The sequence below is a fragment of the Procambarus clarkii genome, chromosome 56 (genome assembly GCF_040958095.1).
Source record: "Procambarus clarkii isolate CNS0578487 chromosome 56, FALCON_Pclarkii_2.0, whole genome shotgun sequence".
Taxonomy (NCBI): Eukaryota; Metazoa; Arthropoda; class Malacostraca; order Decapoda; family Cambaridae; genus Procambarus; species Procambarus clarkii.
This window is the reverse complement of record NC_091205.1, coordinates 14,431,987-14,457,411: the sequence shown is the minus strand read 5'-3', so window position 1 is coordinate 14,457,411 and position 25,425 is coordinate 14,431,987. Positions and strand designations below refer to the sequence as shown.

Sequence of the window (25,425 nt, the reverse complement as noted above, 5' to 3'; positions counted from 1 at the left end):
TATCATGTGACTGGTACTATAAGCACCCAACGGAAAGTCTAAACTACCCAGCAACTGATTACACTCTGAGTCAGTGTGAACTTTAAATTATTCTGTTTCCGAATATACAAATATAAATTATTTATGAATTATTAATTGTTGGCGCCTACGACCTCAATAGGCCTACACCCCGGTGCAGCACACAATAATTTACAATAACTTGAACATTGTTCAGATAATAACAAAACATTAACTCGTAAACGACCAGAAACAACTGACGAAAGGTAATATTACAATCAGTTTTCCCCACAGAAAATTATACTCCAGAAGCTGGAGGAGTGAGACGAGTATTACCACACTAACTTTATTTTCCAGATGAAGTTCATATTGTTGTTGACTGTGGTCGGGCTGGCGGCCTGCCAGTTCCCGCCTCGGAGGCCGGGCTTCGGAGGCCAGCCGAAGAGGACAAGCAGCAAGAGCTTCTCTCAAAGTCGACCTGGAACTCAGAGTTTGGGCGCCAAGGTAAACTTTCTACCAAAACACCCTCCCTTAAGTTTATTGCCCCTATCTCTACCTCCTTACATTAACCTGAGATTTATACCATCATACAACGTTCTTCAAACTTTATTGTTGAAAACCAAGCCTAAGAAATTGTTTAAATGTAATGTTAAGATGAATGTGGCGGTGTTACAGGCTGACGACACTCGCGGCGGGAGTGAGTACTACTTCTCCTGGAGACACGACCCGCCCAAGACAGAGTACACAGGCGACGCTGCTCACAGGATGTGTACAAGTCTGGGCGGCGGGTGGCAGCCTGTGGCCATCAGCTCTCGTGACGAGCTCAACTACATCCATGGCATTATTGTCAGAGGTTAGCTGTTGTTGCTTTACCCATATACTCCCTTGCTCTGATGACATTTACCCTGTATATGGCCACAGCTGTGATTTTCCCGTTATTATGCTTAAGCTGAGGCATGAAAATCGTCCTTCGAATCGTAAATTTAATACAATTATTCTGAAATATATTCATCCTTCCACTAGTACAATCGTCGCTAATGTTCGTCTCTCTAACTTTTGTGTTTTGTGTGAACAGAGCGGCTGGACTACATCTGGACCGGCGGGGTGAGGGCCGGCTCCGGCTTCAGGTGGTTCAACGGAGAACCTTTTGGTATTACTGCCTGGTCCAACACCGGAGGGTGAGTTGTGTACACACACACACACACATGCACACACATTCTGGATCCAAGAGTTAATGCTCGATCCTGCAGGCACAAGTAGGCGAGTACACACGCACGCATCACACCTTCCATTTCTGTGCATTGCAGCATACTGTTTCACTGAAATATACTCCCTCAGCTTCTGCAACATGTTAGTATAACCAATATAATGAATAAGGAAGGGTTAAGTAATGAAGAATGGTGCATGTTGCAGACTCCGCCGACCTCAGCCCGACAACCGTGAGAGTGGTAAGGAGAACTGCCTCGCCATCCTCAACAACTTCTACAAGGATGGCGTCGCATGGCACGACGTTGCCTGCCACCACGAGAAGCCCGTCATCTGCGAACGTTCTGTATAAATCCCCCCAACATTGCCATATGTGAGAGTCGTACACAAGGGCTCTCACTCGGACCCCGTCTCCCTGCGCCCCTGACAGTGAGAGTGCTTCATTCTCCTTTTACCAGGGTTTCGAACCCGCATTTCCAGGTCTCGACCCCCTGGTGTACACAGTACCGTAACCACGTCACCAGCTATTTTTTTAGGGAATTGCCGGTGAAGTAGTGATGGCACTGTGTTCTCCATGCGGCGAGCCAACGTAATACAGGTTCGAACCCTGGTGATGTCATGGACTTCTTAAGTGATTATATCTATATATATAATATGTATATGTAATTCTGCCAACTTTTAGTAACTTAATATATTTATTATTCGAAGCTGCTGCTTATGTAAACAAATTGCTACCCCCCGGGGCAAAATAAATATATAAACAAATATATAAACATTAAAAAGTGGTGTTTATTTCCAGTTTTGTACCATTACATAGTGGTGCCGTGTTGGGGGGAGGGGGGGGGGAGACTTTTCTAGCCGAGACAGTTCATGTCTGGTGAGTTAAAATGTGCGAATTCAAATTACTTTAGATTCATGTAAACGTTTGAGTGTAAAGAATATGGCAGATAATCCCGTGTGAAGAGTGGAAGACAAGTTATTTATACGGAGTCCGGACATTGACACGGGTTCACCATAGCCCGTGCTACATGGACATTTCGTTCTGAGTAGCTAAATCTGAAACAATAACATGTATACGAGCCGTCTCTTGTCATGAGGACAGTTGTACTTACGGCAGCCGCGGTGGAGTAATGTAGGGGACTCTCAGTGTAAATGAACAAATCCACAAGGGCCGTGACGAGGATTCGAACCTGCGTCCGGGAGCATCCCAGACACTGCCTTAATCGACTGAGCTACGACAGGGAAAAGGGTTGAAACCGAAGTTCTACTGAACTTACTGGATCCCGTAGCCTCTCCGAGGCACAAACCAGGCTTTTACAGGCTTTTGTCTCAGTGTATATGTGGGGTGGGGGGACAACCTTCGACAAGCCGCCTACTTCCTGTCCTCGTCGAGGCCACTAGTGTTAGTGGCTCTCAGGTAAACTCAGGTTTAGCAGGTGGAGTACTCTACGAGCATAGCATCATCCCGGCCTAAGGCATTATGCTCTGCTTCAAGTTCATTCATGGGTTTAAAATTAATGGTTTTATTTAGTAGGAAAGGTGGAATAGTCATTTGGAAAAAGGTGAATTACATGGTCAAGGAAAATGCCAAAATTTTTCTCGCTTCGTCAATAATTTTTCCATTGTCGGGGACAGGAAGAATGTGTTGTCAATTTCTTTTTATTTTAATCTTTCTGGCATAACTAAAACCATCTAAATGTAGACGATTTTAATTACGTCTGAATGTTAGAAAATGCTATTCAGAAGTTACATGTGAATATAGGTGATTTTAAGAGAATCTTGAATGTTTTTTACAAATTTTTTTTTTACCAAATATGTACCAAAACAGATATTTGCAAATCTCATATTCACATCTATATATTTTTTACTGGTCGACTTGTTTTTTTCTGTATAACGCAATTGACATCACAGTACACAGACATAGTACAGACTTATGACAGTGCAGCGACTCAGTGACTGTGCAACAGTCACTGAGTCACAGTGACTTAGTGGCGTCTGTGACTGTGCAACAGGAAGTGTTTTTGAGTAATGGAAAACAGTGAAATTTTTTTTATATAAACTGACAATTATGCTTTGTCATCGTTTATTGTATTGGATATTAACACATTTAAAGTTTATAACGATTTATATGCCAAAAGTTAAGCAGAACCATTCAAAATTCTGACTGGAGTGACTGCATGACCAATTTCTCAAGGATTGGATAATGGCTGTTACAGGCGAGGATACAGGAGCACACTGTAAGGTCTGCAAAATGGAGGTAAAAGAAAAATATTAGGACTAAAAATATCACGCTCAGTGTAAGAAACATATCAGTGCAAGTCCTTTAAAGAATTATACACCTCTTACTAGTTTATTTAAGTTACTTAAACTAGTATTTTGTTAGGCTTTAACTAGTATTTTGCTAGGCTTTAACTAGTATTTTGTTAGGCTTTCAAGCGAACCCCTTTTTCCGGTACTCCCTGGTTCTCATAATAATTCTTGGCACCATCTCAAGGGTAATATTGTTGCACATCATTGTATCAATCAAATAATTTGATGCATGATCTCCGTAGCGTCTTTCAACCATTTAGTGATCGTCGTTTGGGCAGGATGACGACCCCTGTTGCAAGATGACCATATAGTGGAAGAGGTCATTACTAAGTGTCATTATCTCGGCTACTGGCGTATCGATATCCTCTTGTTGGCACTTTAAGAAAACTCAATGTGGGTCAAGTGCAAGGTGCAATTGATAGCCTTTCTCACAACTCAGCTATTACATGTAGCGCCTAACTCGTTAGGCTAAGACAGGGCCCAAGAGTTAAGTTTCAACTTGCATTTTGTAAAAGTAGAATGAAAGTAGTACTTAAAGTATGACGGAAAAGACTTGGTACTGTTTGCTCAGGTACACATTGTGTGCAAAGATTGCTGCAAGTGTTTCATTCAAGGTTAAGTAATTTGAAGTTCATGTAGCCTAGCACTCATGGAGAAGTGATTTTATTATTATTTTCTACCACAAACGTGGCCACACATTTACAATGCTAACCAGTATATATACATTTTCTTCTGTCCTCCATGGACAGGGTGAGAGATGTGTTAAACATATAGTTCAAGGGTTTATTGAACAGGAGAAGTGGTGTGAGGAACAAATTCACGAACACCAGGCTGATGACTGGTGCCATGACTGATGCAGATTGATGAAGATTAAGCCACCCAAAAGGTGGCACGGGCACGAATAGCTCGTAAGTGGTGGCCCTTTTGAGCCATTACCAGTATCAATAGATGATACTGGAGATCTGTGGAGGTGGGACTGCACCCTGCGTGACTGTCTCCCGTGAACTGGTGCAGACGAGCGCTCGTAGTGCGGACGCGGTGCTTGATAACACGTCACCCCAGATAACACCACAGGGGGTAGAGTCAACGAGGAGGTAGACAGAATCGTCGAGAGAAGAGATGAAGCCTAACTTCCATCCCGAGGGTGAGAGAGAACGTCAATGGACTTGTGCAGCTCTCTAAAGGAAACTTTCTGCGGGCGAACGAGTTTTACCCTCAGCGAAGACTCGAGGAGCCTTCAACAACGGGCAGCATCAGCACAAGATGCAGGAACGAGACCACGAGACGAACTTGCAATAGTAAATATCCAGTAAATCAGTGTTCATGAACCTGGAGGGAAACACCAATGCAACCTACGTGTCACAGACGTGGAACGCCCAAGACAAGAGGAAGAGTGAAGAACGCATCGATGCTTTGCATGTGCAAGCAAGGCAGGACGATCATCAGGCAAAGAATCGTTCAGGAGACAAAACCCGAATGAGGTACGATATTCAAGATGCTATGGATGGAACCCTTCGAGGAACAAATCGACTCGATTGATGCACACATCAGACGATTTGAACGCATGACCATTGACGCAAATTGGTCAAGATCAGCATGGGCTCTTCAGATCTACTACACCCTGGGACATCATCAACATAGTGATTATGATGCCCTGAGAATCTCATTAATGAAAAGGGACGGGATCACAGCAGCCGGATCCCGAACCGGAGCTGGAGTGGCGTAAAGAAGGAAGTGCAGAAGTGTGGAGAGATGAGCACGAGAGTGAAGCGAGTCAGAGAAGTTCACTAGGTGAATCTGCTCCTGTTAGCCCTGCTGGGGTTAACTCAAGTCTTCGCCACCACCGTCTTCAATGGATCAGCAATCTCGCCCCGGTGAAACATTGGAAGCCGCGGCGCATTCCAGGAACTTCTGCACAGCAATTTAAAAAATCCCCCTTGGGAGAGGTGGATCCATCTTGAGTAAGATGTCGACATCGGTGATTGATGAAGATAGGATCGACAGCTCTGGTGTTGATCGATCAAATCCAAGTTCTGATTACGAGGAAGACATTAACGCCCCAACAAAACCAATTACTCAACGTACTGTGGACGAACCCGCATCTACGCTAGGCGTGAGGGAATGTGGCAAGTCAGGTGCTGGCAATAGTTACGAGGGGTTGAGCCTGCCTGAGCCTAGTACCTCGACAGACCTCGTTGCTCGCCCTCAACCATGTAGAAGTACTACAACGAATTCCGGACCGAATGAAGATGCACTTCGGTCCGCAAAAGAAGAGGACGCGAGAGGCTACCGATTCGTCAAGACCGCCCAGAAACGCTTACTCTTCTATTGGTAATTTCTTTTAAATCAGTTTATTAACCCAAAACTATGATTAACAGGGTCTTTACTGCAAATGTGGAAAAGTACAACTATGCACAACGCAGCAATTAAGTTCCTGATATCTGAATATTTGTTGGAACAATGTAACCAGACCCTCAGTTATAGTAGTCTCCCCTGATAAGATAAAGAACGTGTGAATCTTAGAGAATGGGGGAACAGCAACTAATGGTGTCCGCGAACCGTTTGTACACCAACTATAGTTAGTGATCATTTTGTTAGTAAGATGTGCTAAACCTCAACGTTGTTATAGCAAGATGTGCTAAACTTCAGCGTTGTTATAGGAAGATGTGCTAAACTTCAACGTTTTGATAGCAAGATGTGATAAACCTCAGAATTTTTGGGAGTTTTTAGTTTTTGATAGATAGGTTTTTGATAGGCATTTGATAGGTAGTTTTTGATAGGCATTTGATAGGTAGTTTTTGATAGTAAGATGTGATAAACTTTAGCATTTTTGGTAGTTTTTATTTATATTGTTGCTCGGCTGCTTTATTGTGTACTGTATATTCATCCTGTAAATGAATCTAACAATTAATTTATATATTTTGTATATATACAAGAGTTCATACATTCTTGAACAGCCACTAGCACGCATAGCGTTTCGGGCAGGTCCTTAATCCTAATTTTCCCTGGAATACGACCCGCCAAATCGTTTAACAACCAGGTACCCATTCACTGCTGGGTGAATAGAGGCTACAGTTAAGGACTGGCGCCCAGTCAATCCTCCCTACCCAGGATACGAGCCCAGGTCAAAACGCTTGCGAAGCGCCGGGCGAGTCTTTCCACAGAGCCACTGGGATTGCAGTGTAAATATGTGTATTTCATGGCAAAGTGAAGTGTAAAATTCAACTCTGAAGTTCAATTGACACTTTTAAGGGGACTGATGCGTGTTAATAAAGAATATGTTTCGCTAAATTACATCTTTGGCATCTTCAACCTTGTTACTCTGATATTTGGGTCAAAGTTTTAAGTGGGGTTTCCTCCTTTTTCCCTGTTTCTTTTTCGTTTCTGTTTTAGTGCACTAGTTTTAGTCTTGTTTTAATAACATTATCTTGGTGGCAGATGTAGGTGCAGAATGTTCACTAGTGAGTCCCATTCTTCAAAAGCTTTTCTAATCATTGTAGTGGCTGTGGAATGTGCATCTAATGCAGCTGTTGTCGTTGGATTAATGTTGAGTTTGATGCGCAGGGCTTCAGTAGCTTCACATTCCAGTAAGTAGCGCAATAGTGGCGCCTCTGCTTCTGTTCCACAGATATGACACTCTTTAACTATTGGGTTTATTACCTCCCAGCAGCACTTGTAACCAAGTCTGAGTCTGTGTATGGCTACTACAATGTCTCTGGATATCTTTTTGTTAGACTTGAAAGAATAGTACCCAGTGGCTTGTTCGTATCACATCGCAGTGGATCTTCCTTCTGCTACTTTGGCTCTGTGGCGACTTTTGATTGTTGGGAGTATTTTCTTGATTTGCTCCTTAATCCGTGAAAAACTTAGAGGTATTTGAACCTGTACAACAGGTAGAGCAGTGGCAGTTTTTGCTAGTGAGTCTGCCTTTTCATTACCATCTGTGCCAATGTGACTTGGTATCCAATTTAGGGTGATTGACAGCCCTAGATTATGGGTTTCTTCTTCAGAGGAAGAGGGAGCAGTATATATCCATGCAGGTGTAAGTCCACTACGGGCTCACCATAGCCTGTGCTACTTGGAACTTTTTGTTCCCATGTTATTGTTTCAGATTTAACCACTCAGAACGAAATGTTCATGTAGCACGGGCTATGGTGAGCCCGTAATTTTTTATTCCCAGTAGCTGAATCTATAACAACAACAACAGAAGAGGTGTGTGTGTGCATATATGTAAAGATCACATTCACTCCAAAAAAATCTACCACGGGCTATTCATGCCCGTGCCACCTCTTGGGTGGCTTAATATTCATCAACCAATCAGAAGAGAGGTGAGAGGGTTGCCTCTGTGAGTGTGTCGGAAAACCCGACACCATTTAATAATATCATACAGGCAGATAATATTGCTGTATTGTATTCACAAGTTACAGAGTGGACTACCCAGAATTCAAGAACGCCTGACATTTTTATCGTTTTGTCCCACTGAGTCTTAAATGGATAGTATTACAACTGTTCCTGTGAGTGAGGTAGAGCCAAGAGAAGCTCAGAATTTACCTGCAGCAAGGGTGTGTGGTTGACCAGACCACACACTAGAAGTTGAAGGGACGACGACGTTTCGGTCCGTCCTGGACCATTCTCAAGTCGAAACGTCGTCGTCCCTTCAACTTCTAGTGTGTGGTCTGGTCAACATACTTCAGCCACGTTATTGTGACTCATCGCCTGCAGATGTGTGGTTTTCTCCCCCTGACAAAGAAACGCTGAAGCACACATGGACCCAGTAATGTCTGGCTTCACAACATTGTCACTTAGCTAAATGAACTATGGGGTTCAGGTTCCGGACCCATTATGCCTCTCTGTAACTGTTTCCAGCACCGCCTCCGGCATGGGTATTGGGTGCATAGTAAGTGACTAAACTAAGCAGCTGTCGTGGCGTCTAAAGGAACGACATTATATACAGACACACTCACGGTAACAGTAGAGATTAAGCGCACACATTACTCATGCCATTAGCATAAAACAGGAGCAAATTAAACGCACCGGCCTCTCTTACACAATGTGTATTTATCTTGCCAAGAATGACAAGTTGTTTTGCTAAATTAACATTTTCGAATAAATATATTAAGTTACTGGAAGATGGCAGCATTATATATTGTAGATAGTTGAAGAGAAAAATAGTTTAAGAATAAATATCAAAGAGGATGAAGGACGCATCTTCTTTGTGTTCATTTCCACATCTGGGCATTTACACATTGCCCAGATGATGATGACCTAGAAAGAATTAAAAGGAGAATGAAGCACTCTCACTGTCAGGGGCGCAGGGAGACGGGGTCCGAGTGAGAGCCCTTGTGTACGACTCTCACATATGGCAATGTTGGGAGGATTTATACGGAACGTTCGCAGATGACGGGCTTCTCGTGGTGGCAGGCAACGTCGTGCCATGCGACGCCATCCTTGTAGAAGTTGTTGAGGATGGCGAGGCAGTTCTCCTTACCACTCTCACGGTTGTCGGGCTGAGGTCGGCGGAGTCTGCAACATGCACCATTCTTCATTATTTAACCCTTCCTTATTCATTATATTGGTTATACTCACATGTTGCAGAAGCTGAGGGAGTATATTTCAGTGAAACAAATGGCTGCGATACACAAGGATTGATGTGATGTTGCGTGCGTGCGTGCGTGTGTACTCATCTATTTGTGCCTGCAGGATCGACCATTAACTCTTGGATCCAGAATGTGTGTGTACTCACCTAATTGTACTCACCTAATTGTGCTTGCGGGGGTTGAGCTTTGGCTCTTTGGTCCCGCCTCTCAACCGTCAATCAACTGGTGTACAGATTCCTGAGCCTACTGGGCTCTATCATATCTACATTTGAAACTGTGTATGGAGTCAGCCTCCACCACATCACTTCCTAATGCATTCCACTTACTAACTACTCTGACACTGAAAAAGTTCTTTCTAACGTCTCTGTGGCTCATTTGGGTACTCAGCTTCCACCTGTGTCCCCTTGTTCGCGTCCCTCCAGTGTTGAATAGTTCATCCTTGTTTACCCTTACTCTTCTGTCTTCCAGTGTCGTAAGGTGCATTTCCCGCAGCCTTTCCTCATAACTCATGCCTCTTAGTTCTGGGACTAGTCTAGAAGCATACCTTTGGACTTTTTCCAGCTTCGTCTTGTGCTTGACAAGGTACGGGCTCCATGCTGGGGCCGCATACTCCAGGATTGGTGTGTGTGTGTGTGAGTGTGCATGTGTGTGTGTGTACACAACTCACCCTCCGGTGTTGGACCAGGCAGTAATACCAAAAGGTTCTCCGTTGAACCACCTGAAGCCGGAGCCGGCCCTCACCCCGCCGGTCCAGATGTAGTCCAGCCGTTCTGTTCACACAAAACACAAAAGTTAGAGAGACGAACATTAGCGACGATTGTACTAGTGGAAGGATGGATATATTTCAGAATAATTGTATTAAATTTACGATTCGAAGGACGATTTTCATGCCCCAGCTTAAGCATAATAACGGGAAAATGACAGCTGTGGCCATATACAGGGTAAATGTCATCAGAGCAAGGGAGTATAAGGGTAAAGCAACAACAGCTAACCTCTGACAATAATGCCATGGATGTAGTTGAGCTCGTCACGAGAGCTGATGGCCACAGGCTGCCACCCGCCGCCCAGACTTGTACACATCCTGTGAGCAGCGTCGCCTGTGTACTCTGTCTTGGGCGGGTCGTGTCTCCAGGAGAAGTAGTACTCACTCCCGCCGCGAGTGTCGTCAGCCTGTAACACCGCCACATTCATCTTAACATTACATTTAAACAATTTCTTAGGCTTGGTTTTCAACAATAAAGTTTGAAGAACGTTGTATGATGGTATAAATCTCAGGTTAATGTAAGGAGGTAGAGATAGGGGCAATAAACTTAAGGGAGAGTGTTTTGGTAGAAAGCTTACCTTGGCGCCCAAACTCTGAGCTCCAGGTCGACTTTGAGAGAAGCTCTTGCTGCTTGTCCTCTTCGGCTGGCCTCCGAAGCCCGGCCTCCGAGGCGGGAACTGGCAGGCCGCCAGCCCGACCACAGTCAACAACAATATGAACTTCATCTGGAAAATAAAGTTAGTGTGGTAATACTCGTCTCACTCCTCCAGCTTCTGGAGTATAATTTTCTGTGGGGAAAACTGATTGTAATATTACCTTTCGTCAGTTGTTTCTGGTCGTTTACGAGTTAATGTTTTGTTATTATCTGAACAATGTTCAAGTTATTGTAAATTATTGTGTGCTGCACCGGGGTGTAGGCCTATTGAGGTCGTAGGCGCCAACAATTAATAATTCATAAATAATTTATATTTATATATTCGGAAACAGAATAATTTAAAGTTCACACTGACTCAGAGTGTAATCAGTTGCTGGGTAGTTCAGACTTTCCGTTGGGTGCTTATAATACCAGTCACATGATATGAGTTTACAGTCTTAGAGGGTTTACAGTCAGGAGTCGCTGAGTACTTGAGAACACATGACACCTTTACACCCGAGGCCTCAACACACGCAGTTTAATGGAGGAATTATGAGCTTCTGTAATGGTAGGTGAGTTACCATTAGTGTGAGAGTGACACACTGAGGAGCTGTAGTGTGAGAGACACTCTTGGGAGCTATACGAGTGTGAGAGACACTCTTGGGCGCTATACGAGTGTGAGAGACACTCTTGGGAGCTATACGAGTGTGAGAGACACTCTTGGGCGCTATACGAGTGTGAGAGACACTCTTGGGAGCTATACGAGTGTGAGAGACACTCTTGGGCGCTATACGAGTGTGAGAGACACTCTTGGGAGCTATACGAGTGTGAGAGACACTCTTGGGAGCTATACGAGTGTGAGAGACACTCTTGGGAGATATACGAGTGTGAGAGACACTCTTGGGAGCTATACGAGTGTGAGAGACACTCTTGGGAGATATACGAGTGTGAGAGACACTCTTGGGAGCTATACGAGTGTGAGAGACACTCTGGGGAGCTATACGAGTGTGAGAGACTGACACACACTAGGGAAGTGCAGTGTGAGGAGGCCGCTGGTGCTGCTCCAGTTACCCTCCAACACCTACCTTGACAGGAGTGGAAGTGTCTGGACGTGTGGCGGCAGCGGCCTTATATAGGCCTACCTGCTCTCTAATGGGAAGGTCAAGGACACTTCCGGACTCCTCCATCCCGCTCTGCCCAGCAACTGACCTCCCTCACTCTTGTTCCGGGATCACCAATATTGGATTTCAGTATTTCACGTGTTTCTTGCCCAATGGAAAGTTAGCGCGTTCACAGAAACGATTTTCAAAGTTAGCGCGTTCACAGAAACGATTTTCAAAGTTAGCGCGTTCACAGAAACGATTTTCAAAGTTAGCGCGTTCACACAAACAATATAAATAAACAATATAATACTGTAGATGTCTGTCTTCTGCTGTACGTAATGTTTTCTTGAGTAATAAACGATTTCAGTTATCCAACATTCGTACTATCTGCAATTTATTCACTGTGTATATCAAACATGAGTAGAGGCAGCCGCAAGGCTCAAGTGGCCTAGCTTCTGTTTACCTCCACTCCTGAAACTTTATCCATCCTCTGCCTGAAACTTAACATTAAGTTGACTTCTATAATTGTTTCTGCAGGTATTCAAACTGGCTTCCGAACTCTGTCTTTAACCATGTGATGGTCTAATCCTAATTTATCCAGAACTAATTTTATTGTGACCCCAAATAAATGTGCATAATTTAATTAGGATCTCTCAGAGTATGATGGCAGTGGAAGCGTTTATGGGTGAGTGTATGAATGGTACTGAATGTGGTATGGAGTGAGTATGGTATGACAGAGGAGACATAGTGGGACGCCTGTGCATGCATGCCAGTTCCTCTAAGGCTTTCAGACAGTTACATGAAGGTAGACGATAACTCCAGTAACCCAGTGCGACTGGATACTGATATTAAAGGGCGTCTTTGGACGCTAAGGCACAATGAAGATCTAGGTGTGTCGAGGACCAGAGGGAATGTCACAGATGTTGATCAGGAGATGCCATATTGGTTCATGGATGGAGGAGAACCAGTTCTATGCAACGCTCTACGAACCAGTTCTGTGTAACGCTCAACGAACCGCGGCATCGAATGATTGACTGATAAAGATTAAACCACCCAAGAGGTGGCACGGGCATGAATAGCCCGTAAATCGGCATCGAATGAAGTCACGAATTGACATCACAAAAGCTGTACAGCATGACGCTGTTCCAAGTGTCTCTTAACTATTTCTTTTTCTGGATCACTTATAAAGAGACTTTAAGTATAAAACATTATTCTTCAAGGCTTTTTTTTTATATCCAGGCCTAACTTTTCGCGAAGAAAGTTGTGCAATATTTACAACTTAAGATGTTCCTTAAACTTGGTTCTTTAAATAATACTTAATTTCATATTTAGGTTTTTTTAAACCACATCTATATTTTGCAAAATAATATCTATTTGGTTTTGATTGCATATTCGCCTTAAACTTGATTTTTCTTGCCTCTTGTAAAGAAAACACATTTAATGAGAGAGACAACATATATGAAAACAAATCAATAGCTAAATTGTTTTTTATCTCTGACTTGATGACCAGACCACACACTAGAAGGTGAAGGGACGACGACGTTTCGGTCCGTCCTGGACCATTCTCAAGTCGATCGACTTGAGACCGAAACGTCGTCGTCCTTAGACCTTCTAGTGTGTGGTCTGGTCATCATACTTTAGCCACATTATTGTGACTCCTCGTCTATCTCCGCCTTGAAAGAGGTTCCATACAAGACTCACGTTATTAAAATGACTGGCGTCACGTTTTCCGTGCACTGATAATACTGTGGACACCTGAAGGTCGCCCTTGAGGTAGTCACGACTTGCCTTACTTCGTTGGGCCCAAGAGAGCTCGAGGGTGACCCACCGCTCCGATGGAGGAGGTGGTGGTACCGGGTGTCGAAGGGAAGGGAATTCTCAGGGGAAAAGCGCCAAGCCATTACGACTATATAGCACTTGGAAAGGGGTCAGGATAAGGATTTGGGATGGGACGGGGGGGAAGGAATGGTGCCCAACCACTTGAACGGTCGGGGATTGAACGCAGACCTCCATGACGCGGGTTTCGCTCTACCGTCCACTCCAAGTGGTTGGTACCGGGTGTCGAAACGACTACAAATTTGACATGATTGTCTAATTATATTTTAGAAATTTTCTTGCACACACTGAAATGATAACGAAGGCCAACTGGTGTACGAGAGATGAAAGTGAAGCAAGAACAGAGACAAACAGATGAATAAGAGATGAGTGAGGCATTAACCGAGACCAACATATATATATATAATATATATATATATATATATATATATATATATATATATATATATATATATATATATATATATATATATATATATATATATATATATGACAATGTCAGACCACGGAGGAAAATGAAACAGGAATTTCCTTAAGTACTTTCGAATATTAAATACATCTTCAGAAGGAATCAGATTCCTTCTGAAGATGTATTTAATATACGAAAGTACTTAAGGAAATTCCTGTTTCATTTTCCTCCGTGGTCTGACATTGTCACATTCTTAATCACGTGTTTATTTTCGTGATATACACATATATGTATATATATATATATATATATATATATATATATATATATATATATATATATATATATATTATAATAATAATAATATTTCGTAAGTGGATATACGTGGTACAAGTGGTTGGGCACCATTCCTTCCCCCCCCCCCCTTCTTTCCTTCCCAAATCCTTATCCTGACCATTTCCCCGTGCTGTATAGTCGTAATGGCTTGGCGCTTTCCCTCCTGATAGCTCCCTTCCCTTCTGGTATCCTAGAACTATTGTCTGGTCCTCCTACACTAAACAATCTTAAATTCTTGTTGGTGGGTATGGATTGTTTCAAACATCCATCCAGGTTTCGATATTTATAGAAAGAGTTTTATTTTTTTAAGCTATTTTTGCAGCGAATGTTTTAAAGTTTAAGTCGGTAAGCAGCACAGATAATGATGACCAGACCACACACTAGAAATTGAAGAGACGACGACGTTTCGGTCCGTCCTGGACCATTCTCAAGTCGATTGTGATGAGGACAGGTAGGGACAGGAATTAAATAGGCAAGAGAGAGATGAGGAGGAAAGTCAGGTGTAGGGGATAGTAGTAATGAGAACTGCAGCAGGCCTATTGGCCCACACGAGGCAGCTCCTATTATAACCACCGAAGGAGATGGTAATAGGAATAAGCACAGATAATGCCATTTAGTCTTGGATCCAGGATACTATTTTCTTTGGAACGCAGTCATGATACTTTTAATAGGGTATTAAAAGTATCAACACAAGACAGAACACGAAACAATGGGTATAAATTGGATAAGTTTAGATTTAGGAAAGACTTGGGTAAATACTGGTTCAGTAACAGGGTTGTTGATTTGTGGAACCAATTGCCGCGTAACATTGTGGAGGTGGGGTCCCTCGATTGTTTCAAGCATGGGTTGGACATGTATATGAGTGGGATTGGGTGGTTATAAATAGGAGCTGCCTCGTATGGGCCAACAGGCCTTCTGCAGTTGCCTTTGTTCTTATGTTCTTATGTTCTTATGAGCTCTGACAGAACATGTCCAAACTGACGTGTTATGATGCTCGCTTCAGAACAAGCTACAATATCCCAGACTAAGTTGACCAGACCACACACTAGAAGGTGAAGGGACGACGACGTTTCGGTCCGTCCTGGACCATTACCAAGTCGACTTGAGAATGGTCCAGGACGGACCGGAACGTCGTCGTCCCTTCACCTTCTAGTGTGTGGTCTGGTCAACATACTTTAGCCACGTTATTGTGACTCATCGCCTGCATCCCAGACTAAGGTGAGTCTGGGATCATCCCGGACGTAGGTTCGAACCCTCATCACGACCCTTGTGGATTTGTTCATAAGGTACAGTATTGTTCTAACAGTTCATCGCACACCAACACGTACTCACTGTTAGGTACGAATTGTCAGGTATATACACTGTAAGGTAGTGAAGAGGGACCTGACAGCTGAGTGGACAGCACTTCTTATTCGTAGTCCTGAGGTTCCGGGTTCGGTCCCCGGTGGAGGCGGAAACAAAAATGGGCAGAGTTATTTTTTCACCCATGATGCTACTGTTCTCATAGCAGTAAATAGGTACCTGGGAGTTAGACAGCTGCTACGGGCTGCTTCCTGGGGGGTGTGTAACAAAAAGGAGGCCTGGTCGAGGACCGGGCCGCGGGGACGCTAGGCCCCGAAATCATCTCAAGATAACCTCAAGATAGTGACTACTGTTTAGATGTTGTTAGGTCAACCCGTTCTCGCAAATTTAATAAGTCAATATTGACTTATTAAATATGTGCATAGGTGACATACTTAACATAATAGATATCCTTAAAAAGATTCATAGAAAACGCCGACCTTACCTAACCTACTTAGTATGTTAAGATAAGCATCTTATTGCTTCGTAATTACAATTATTACCTAACCTATAATAGGTATAGGTTAAGTAATAATTGTAATTACGAAGCAATAAGATGCTTATCTTAAGATACTAACAAGGTTAGGTAAGGTCGGTGTTTTCTATGAATCTTTTTAAGGGTATCTATTATGTTTAGTATATCACCTATGCACGTAGTTAATAAGTCAATATTGACTTTACGAATTTGCGAGAACGGGTTGTGTTAGGTAGTGTTCGGTAGTCGCTTTTAGGAGGCCACTGATACGTAGTTACAAAAATAAGGAAAGATCTGCAGAAAGCATTGTTAGACAAGATTCTGACTTGTTGACCAGACCACACACTAGAAGGTGAAGGGACGACTACGTTTCGGTCCATCCTGCACCATTCTCAAGTCGATTATCTCGAGAATCGACACGATCGACTTAAGAATGGTCCAGGACGGATCGAAACGTCGTCGTCCCATCACCTTCTAGTGTGTGGTCTGGTCAACATACTTCAGCCACGTTATTGTGACTTATCGCCTGCATATGAATCTGACTTTCTACTGGAGGTCAGCAAGTCCCTTCCCAGACACTCAGACTCATCCTGTGAGCGGAAGCGTAAAAAAGATCACAGAGGTAACAAGAGATCTTAATCAGACCTCGGGCGAGATTTTTGCATTTTTAATTTTGACCTAATCAGCGCGTCTTCTTATTATAACTATTAACAGACTTTGAGCCTTACAGGAGACATCTCCCGTCACGCAGGGTGCAGTCGCACCTCCACAGATCTCCAGTATCATCTACTGATACTGGTAATGACTCAAAAGGGCCATCACTTACGGGCTATTCATGCCCGTGCCACCTTCTGGGTGGCTTAATCTGCATCAATCAATCAATCTTGAGCCACGGGAGACATCTCCCGTCACGCAGGGTGCAGTCGCACCTCCCCAGATCTCCAGTATCATCTACTGATACTGGTAATGACTCAAAAGGGCCATCACTTACGGGCTATTCATGCCCGTGCCACCTTTTGGGTGGCTTAATCTTCATCAATCAATCAATCTTGAGCCACGGGAGACATCTCCCGTCACGCAGGGTGCAGTCGCACCTCCACAGATCTCCAGTATCATCTACTGATACTAGTAATGGCTCAAAAGGGCCACCACTTACGGGCTATTCATGCCCGTGCCACCTTTTGGGTGGCTTAATCTTCATCAATCAATCAATCTTGAGCCACGGGAGACATCTCCCGTCACGCAGGGCACAGTCGCATCTCCACAGATCTCCAGTAGCATCTACTGATACTGGTAATGACTCAAAAGGGCCATCACTTACGGGCTATTCATGCCCGTGCCACCTTCTGGGTGGCTTAATCTGCATCAATCAATCTTGAGCCACGGGAGACATCTCCCGTCACGAAGGGTGCAGTCGCACCTCCACAGATCTCCAGTATCATCTACTGATACTGGTAATGACTCAAAAGGGCCACCACTTACGGGCTATTCATGCCCGTGCCACCTTCTGGGTGGCTTAATCTGCATCAATCAATCAATCTTGAGCCACGGGAGACATCTCCCGTCACGCAGGGTGCAGTCGCACCTCCCCAGATCTCCAGTAGCATCTACTGATACTGGTAATGACTCAAAAGGGCCATCACTTACGGGCTATTCATGCCCGTGCCACCTTTTAGGTGGCTTAATCTTCATCAATCAATCAATCTTGAGCCACGGGAGACATCTCCCGTCACGCAGGGTGCAGTCGCACCACCACAGATCTCCAGTATCATCTACTGATACTGGTAATGACTCAAAAGGGCCACCACTTACGGGCTATTCATGCCCGTGCCACCTTTTGGGTGGCTTAATCTTCATCAATCAATCAATCTTGAGCCACGGGAGACATCTCCCGTCACGCAGGGTGCAGTCGCACCTCCCCAGATCTCCAGTGTCATCTACTGATACTGGTAATGACTCAAAAGGGCCATCACTTACGGGCTATTCATGCCCGTGCCACCTTTTGGGTGGCTTAATCTGCATCAATCAGTCTTGAGCCTTCAAACACCTGTCGTCTTCCTCGGTGTATGTGTTGCGGCGGGTGTTCTGCAAGCTGCAGTCCCGTGGGGCCGCCTTGCAGTTGCGCCAGTTTTTATCAGTTGTGGGTCAAGGCGAGACTTGTTCATGTATTAGGTTCTCGAATTATTAATATTGTATGATACAACATAGATTTCCTTCGTGATGTATGAAGCAATACACGCGGAATTTATTCACGATACACAGAGCAACGAAATGTTTAATGGCGATTTGTGGTGCAACACAGAAATTATTCACGATATTGTTCGATTATTCACGATAATATAATATTATTATATAATATATTATTATTGTTCGTGATTATTTACGAACAACCACTGCCATAGCAGCACAACTATGTGTTCTATTGCTAGATAGATAGATAGATAGAATGGGAGATAGACAGGCTTGGGCAACTCCCAGTAACCCCCCCCCCCAACCCCTAACTCGCTAGTAATGTATAAATAATAAGAGTCTACAATACTTTTGTTATATATACATTTCTGACATACGAATATTTTAAATTGTTAAAATATGATCGTATATTTGGGTCGCCGGAATAGTGTCAAGTGAGTAATATAGTTTTGCATAATTTAGGATGTTGCAAACGTCAGATTTGCTTTGGGTTGACAAGTTGTGTTGACAAGTTGTGTTGACGTCTCTGTGCAAGACGTTTGTTGTTGTTTTTAGATTCAGCTACTCGGAACATAAGTTCCAGGTAGCACGGGCTATGGTGAGCCCGTGCAGACAAGAAACTTGTGGCACTCTCGCTTAGTAGTTAACTCTTGAGAGAGAGGGAACTGCAGTGTAGGTAAGGGAACTATCGGGAGAAATCCTTAAGCAATTACGACTACAAAGCACTTGGATGGGGTCATGATAAGGATTTGGGATGGGACGGGGGAAAGGAATGGTGTCCAATCATTCATTAGATGAGAAGAGGTTCATTCATTATGTGGAATGTGTAGAATACACACATAAAAGTCACATGTAGTGTGTGTTGGAGAGTCGGAATATGTGGCGCTGTTTGATGCCAGATGCTTCTCACTATAGATGTCTCATCCAGTCTGGGAAAATATCTAGTAACTTTGAAATTAATATTATGAAAAAAAAATTGTCTTCGTTTAAGCATAGTTTGATTCATGGGTGTAATTTTAAGATTGATGTAGCGACTGTATCACTGACAGCCATATTATGTATATGTATGATTTTAATTATAAACATATGAACATATAAATTAAACACATTGTCATTCTTTTATAATTATTATTAACAGCATATAACAAAGATTGATTGTAACACAGGACAGGAAGGAGGTGCTATCATGCCATTCCTTATACTCAATACCAGGAAGATTAGTTAATATTTACGAACTAAAATGTGAACAACAAAGAAACGTTTAACTGAAAGAGCTCGGCGCTCACAGAGAGCAGACATTAGCTGGAGCTTAAGTCTGTGAGAAAGAGGTAGTGGACATCGTAGTCCCCCAATCACTGGGGGCTAAGGGTAGTCCCCAATCACTGGGGGCTAAGGGTAGTCCCCAATCACTGGGGGCTAAGCGTAGTCCCCATCACTGGGGGTTAAGGGTAGTCCCCCATCACTGGGGGACTTCAGTAAAGGGGTTTAAAGTTATTGATTGTGCACCAAACGTGTCCAGTGAGCGGTAGCGCAAAAATGAATGAGAGAGAGAGCACTAAAGGTCTTAATCAGACCTCGGTGGATATTTTTACATTTACAGTTTCGCCAAATCTGCTCATCTTATTGTAAACATTCCGTGCCTCTCAAGGACTCACTTATTGATGCTTAATTTGATTATACTCTTTCTTTTTGTTTACGTTTGCCAGGTTATTATTTAGGGTGTAACTATAAATGTGGAGTCAAAAAAGTGGCAAATAAAAATTGTAGAATATATATGCAAAGCAAAAAGATAGATTGGTTATATATTTGGTGTGACGGTGCCGAGTATACGAATGTTTTTGGACATTTTTTTTATATTCTCCATTGTTCAACATTAAGATAAAAAATGTAAATGTGCGTATATGATATGTTTATATAGTTGTATAAAAGAAAATAAACATAACTTTAATACGTTGCATCAGGTAATTTGCAAAGCAAAAGGAAAATTTACTAAAATAGAGCAGTTATAGTCATGAGTGATAGGGTGACTGGTTGAGGTGATCTCTAAATGGTCTCCTGAAAAAGACCAGTTAGAGATAGAGACTAGATAGAGACCACATAAAGACTCCCCAGGTCATCTCTAACTCACGGGAGACATCTCCCGTCACGCAGGGTGCAGTCGCACCTCCACAGATCTCCAGTATCATCTATTGATACTGGTTATGGCTCAAAAGGGCCACCACTTACGGGCTATTCATGCCCGTGCCACCTTTTGGGTGGCTTAATCTTTATCAATCAATCAATCAGCTCTAACTAGTTTGTCCCTGGTAGCCTCTATCCACAATGAGCTCGTGTGGAAGAAAGTGATTTGTCAGTTATTCTGAGATTAGATGACGCGTTTTAGCGTCATCGGAATGGTTACTGTCGAAGTGAAAGCTAAAGTGTTAAATCTGACGTTCGCAGATAACGGGCTTCGGGTGGCGACAGGCAACGTCGTGCCACTTGACGCCATCACCGTAGACGTTGTTGAGTATGGCGAGGCAGTTCTCGTTACCTTCACGGTTGTCGGGCTGAGGTCGGCGGAATCTGTAACGTACAACATTCATGACAAACTCGTCTCAACAAACTACATTGTCTCTAGATGCATGAATACTTAGGCCAAAGCTGACAGCTGACTAAAGTATATTACAGTATAAACAAATTGCTGCAATATAAGTGATGTTGTATGTGTGTTTGTATATTGTCTTCTGCTTGTTTATAACTTCGTGTCTTTATTCGAGTCTGTAGGAGAGTGTTTTGTTTCGTGTGAATGTATAAACCATTTCTTTTTAATTTCATGGGTCTGTATTCAGTGTGTGTGTGTGTGTGTGTGTGTGTGTGTGTGTGTGTGTGTGTGTGTGTGTGTGTGTGTACACCAACTTACCCTCCTGTGTGTGACCAATCATTAACGTTAAAAGGTTCTCCGTTGAGCCACCTGAAGCCGCCGCCAGAGATCACTCCGCCGGTCCAGATGTATTCCAGCCGGTCTGTACACAAACACACGGAAAAAAATAATTAGAAAAAAATATCAAACATTATGAACTAATTTCCATATACAGTATTCTAGGCCAACTTAGCAAGCACTGACGAATCATTAGGCAACATTCCATCTCAACGCGTTAGTAAGTAATTATCAAAAGAAGGCGCCAAGCAGGGAAGACTAGTATAAATCTTATTGTTCTCAATTTTCTAAACAATTTTAAAGCGTTTACGTTCTATAATCCTTTTCCTTGCATTAACTTTTTTAGCAATATAAATGTACAATATCTCACATCTCCCCTAATCACACACACACGTCATTGCTAATAAAGTCGTAGAACAGTCCCTGTAAAATGCGAGAGTAAAATATAGTTACAGAAGCTGTAACAACTAACTTGATCCAACAATGCCACTGATGTAGCTGAGCTCGCCAGGAGAGCTGATGCCCACAGGCTGCCACCCGCCGCCCAGACTTGTACACAAGCCGTGAGCCTCTTCTCCGCGGTACTTCCTGCCGTTGTCGTGTCTCCAGGAGAAGTAGTACTGACTCCTATCGCGGGTATCGTCAACCTGTAATACCATCATATATTACCATCATATAATTCCATCATATTAACACCTTCAATTGATTCTAAATTGTATAATTTTCAAGTGGAATAATTTTACAAATATTGCATATTAATTTTGTTAATTTTGTTATTAAAAAAGATGAAAACTTTCAGCCGAAATTGGCCATTGAACATTGCAGTTAAACAGCCAGTTGCTGACAATCCTCAAGCTAATATCAAGCCATAGTGTACAAATTTCTCCAAGTCATAATATGAAGGCGAATTTGACAGAGCACTAACCTGGTCACCACTTCTTACAGGCGCGGGCCTAGCCCCTCCTCTGGCAGGGAGGGATGGCTTTCGAGGGAAATTCATATTAAATACGAAATTGGATTGACAGGCCGTTAGCCCAACCAGCGCGAACAGCAGCAACAACACGACCTTCATCTGGAAAATACAGAACGTGTTATTCCAGCATAACTTCTCAAGCTCCTATGGGTATATCCTTAAAAAAATGACATTATAGTACTAAGTAGACGTTTCTGGTTGTTAACAAGCTTATGGTTTGTTATATAATGAACACGGCTTGAGTGAATGTATTTTTTTTTTTTTTGAGATATATACAAGAGTTGTTACATTCTTGTACAGCCACTAGTACGCGTAGCGTTTCGGGCAGGTCCCTGGAATACGATCCCCGCCGCGAAGAATCGTTGTTACAACAAAGTACACATTTTACTGTTGCGTTAAACAGAGGCTACAGTTAAGGAATTGCGCCCAGTAAATCCTCCCCGGCCAGGATACGAACCCATGACATAGCGCTCGCGGAACGCCAGGCGAGTGTCTTACCACTACACCACGGAGACTGTCAAATTGTTCTTCATTTTACACGAACACGGAGTTCGCGGATTATTAGTGAGTGTAATTCATCGAGGACGTTTTTCAAAAATAACATTCCGGGGATTTCCATTTAATGATACACTGAGAACTTCCGATGAGTGATATGTTGAGGATTTTCAGGAAACCATAGAGATGGTGAGAGTGATGCACTAAGGTGTGTAAGAATTATACACTGACCGTTGAGGAGTGTGAGAGCAATACACTACGAAGCTGTGATACACAAGAGTGTGTGGAGAGGCCGCTGGTCTCCGTCCAACACCTAAGCAACAGCAGAAGTGTTTGGTCGGACGCAGCGGCCACCTTATATACCAGATACTTTCTTTAATGCTCCGAGACTTCGTCTTCCCGAATTACGTTCGTTCATCGTTGCTGTTTGCGTAATACACCTTGAGGTGGCTTCGGAGATCAATGTCCCTACGGCCTGGTAAGGAGAATGATGAATTAGACGTGGAAAATTGTAAGAATGGGACTATTGGATGTTTTCGGTAAGGAAGATGGAAGTGGCAGAGGAGTACAGATTAGTTGTCCGATATGGGTTGAAATTGAAATTGAAATATGTTTATTGAAGTAAAACCCTGGAAACACAAACCGTAAATAACCCTATTTTCCGCTTGTTACAACTTGTAATAAAGTTGTTACATCTTGGCTTAACGTGTTTTTGACGTATTAGAACGTTGTTACAACTTGTTATATTGGTTCTTATAACTGGTTAGGAGGTGTTATATCTTGTTCGAACGTTGTAGCAACGTCGTAGTTTCGCTTTGTGTTTGGCGGGAATATACACAAAGGGATGAGGTAGCTCAAGCTATTCTCACCCCGTTCAGTACATCGTGTTAATACATACATATACACACATCACAAGCAATAAACGTATTACCGAACGCTGTGGGTTTGTATATTGCTGCTACTGAGGTGTAGTGTGTTGGTTATCTTGAGGTTATCTTGAGATGATTAACCTCAAGGCTTAGTGTCCTCGCGGCCCTCACGGGAGACATCTCCGGTCACGCAGGGTGCAGTCGCACCTCCACAGATCTCCAGTATCAGCTCTTGATACTGGTAATGGCTCAAAAGGGCCACCACTTACGGGCTATTCATGCCCGTGCCACCTTTTGGGTCGCTTAATCTTCATCAATCAATCACCTCGCGGCCCTGTCCTCGACCAGGCTTCCTTTTAAGCAGGAGGACACTAACGCAACACTTTATCTTATCCGTTGTTGACCAGACTTGAGTAATGTATTTTTCCTCGTGGCTGGGAGAGGTTAACATTGTCGTGACTTTGACGCAGGTCACAGATGTAGTAATTTTGTCGAGGTGGGTTGTTGGTGGTGTTCCCTCGGCTCACTGTTTGAGTTTATAAGCTGATAGTTTGCCAGTTTCACCCGTTGGAGGTGTCCGTAGAGCCCAGGGAGGGCCCTATCATCGGGGGTCTTCCGGAAGGTTACTCAGGATTGGCAATTTCGGGAAGACTTGTTTGCGAATGGGCCTCCAGACCTGTAGTATACCCGTAGCCGATTAGATTAGGCTAGGATAGGTTAGGTTAGGTTAGGTTAGGTTAGGTTAGGTTAGGTTAGGTTTGGGATGTTAATATGAGTGCAATTTGGTGTCTCATCCATAGACACGTTGGTGGTCAGCTGAATCAATTAGCCGGCCTGTGTGAGGGTTTGGGTATAGCCGGCCTGCGTGAGGGTGTGGGTATAGCCGGCCTGTGTGTGGGTGTGGGTATAACCGGCCTGTGTCAGGGTGTGGATATAGCCGGCCTGTGTCAGGGTGTGGATATAGCCGGCCTGTGTGAGGGTGTGGGTATAGCCGGCCTGTGTCAGGGTGTGGATATAGCCGGCCTGTGTGAGGGTGTGGGTATAGCCGGCCTATGTGAGGGTGTGGATATAGCCGGCCTATGTGAGGGTGTGGATATAGCCGGCCTATGTGAGGGTGTGGGTATAGCCGGCCAGTGCGGGTGTGTGGGTATAGCCGGCTATTCACACTAAGGCATGGAGTGTATACTACACGCACTTCTACAACTGGAATAGTCTCGGTACACCAGTTGTGTATGGATATGTTTTGTATCTTTCAGATCCTTATTGTGGCTCAGTGGTTAAAGCTGCGGGCTACCGGTCTGGTGGTCTGGGGTTCGAGGCTCCAATGGGCCAAGTGAATGAAAAATATATATAATATATATGTAATATTATTTTATTTACCTGAGGGCCAATATCTCTTCAGTGGCCTCGACGAGGACAGGAAGCCGGTGGTCCCTATCTCAATTTTTCATTACAAATCTAATTAAAGTTTCATTTTGTTGACTTAACAGAGAACTGACTTATTTTGTCCAGAATTGATTGATTAAGATTAAGCCACCCAAAAGGTGGCACGGGCATGAATAGCCCGTAAGTGGTGGCCCTTTTGAGCCATTACCAGTATCAATAGATGATACTGGAGATCTGTGGAGGTGCGACTGCACCCTGCGTGACGGGAGATGTGTCCCATTGTCCAGAATCTGCAGCACTGCGGATCTTTACTGCATCTTCTTGAGGTTATCTTGAGATGATTTCGGGGCTTTTTAGTGTCCCCGCGGCCCGGTCCTTGACCAGGCCTCCACCCCCAGGAAGCAGCCCGTGACAGCTGACTAACTCCCAGGTACGTATTTACTGCTAGGTAACAGGGGCATTCTGGGTGAAAGAAACTTTGCCCATTTGTTTCTGCCTCGTGCGGGAATCGAACCCGCGCCACAGAATTACGAATCCTGCGCGCTATCCACCAGGCTACGAGGCCTCCCCCACAGGGGAGCATCT

General features: G+C 43.6%; 2 protein-coding genes across 2 annotated transcripts; one reads left to right on the top strand and one right to left on the bottom strand.

Annotated features, from left to right (window-relative positions):
* The first annotated feature begins 330 nt into the window (after nucleotides 1-330).
* On the top strand, nucleotides 331-1,985 carry LOC123770923 (uncharacterized). The gene is made up of 4 exons (XM_045763101.2): nucleotides 331-501; nucleotides 673-850; nucleotides 1,073-1,175; nucleotides 1,411-1,985. Exons 1-4 carry the CDS (start codon nucleotides 355-357, stop codon nucleotides 1,553-1,555), a joined length of 573 nt encoding a protein of 190 aa, XP_045619057.2. The 5' UTR covers nucleotides 331-354; the 3' UTR covers nucleotides 1,556-1,985.
* A 6,566-nt stretch (nucleotides 1,986-8,551) lies between these two features.
* On the bottom strand, nucleotides 8,552-10,627 carry LOC123770924 (uncharacterized). Its single transcript, XM_045763102.2, has 4 exons — nucleotides 10,452-10,627; nucleotides 10,103-10,280; nucleotides 9,778-9,880; nucleotides 8,552-9,036 (listed from the first exon to the last, which is right to left on the bottom strand). The coding sequence occupies exons 1-4, from the start codon at nucleotides 10,596-10,598 to the stop codon at nucleotides 8,892-8,894; spliced, it is 573 nt and encodes a 190-aa protein (XP_045619058.1). The 5' UTR covers nucleotides 10,599-10,627; the 3' UTR covers nucleotides 8,552-8,891.
* Nucleotides 10,628-25,425: the final 14,798 nt, after the last annotated feature.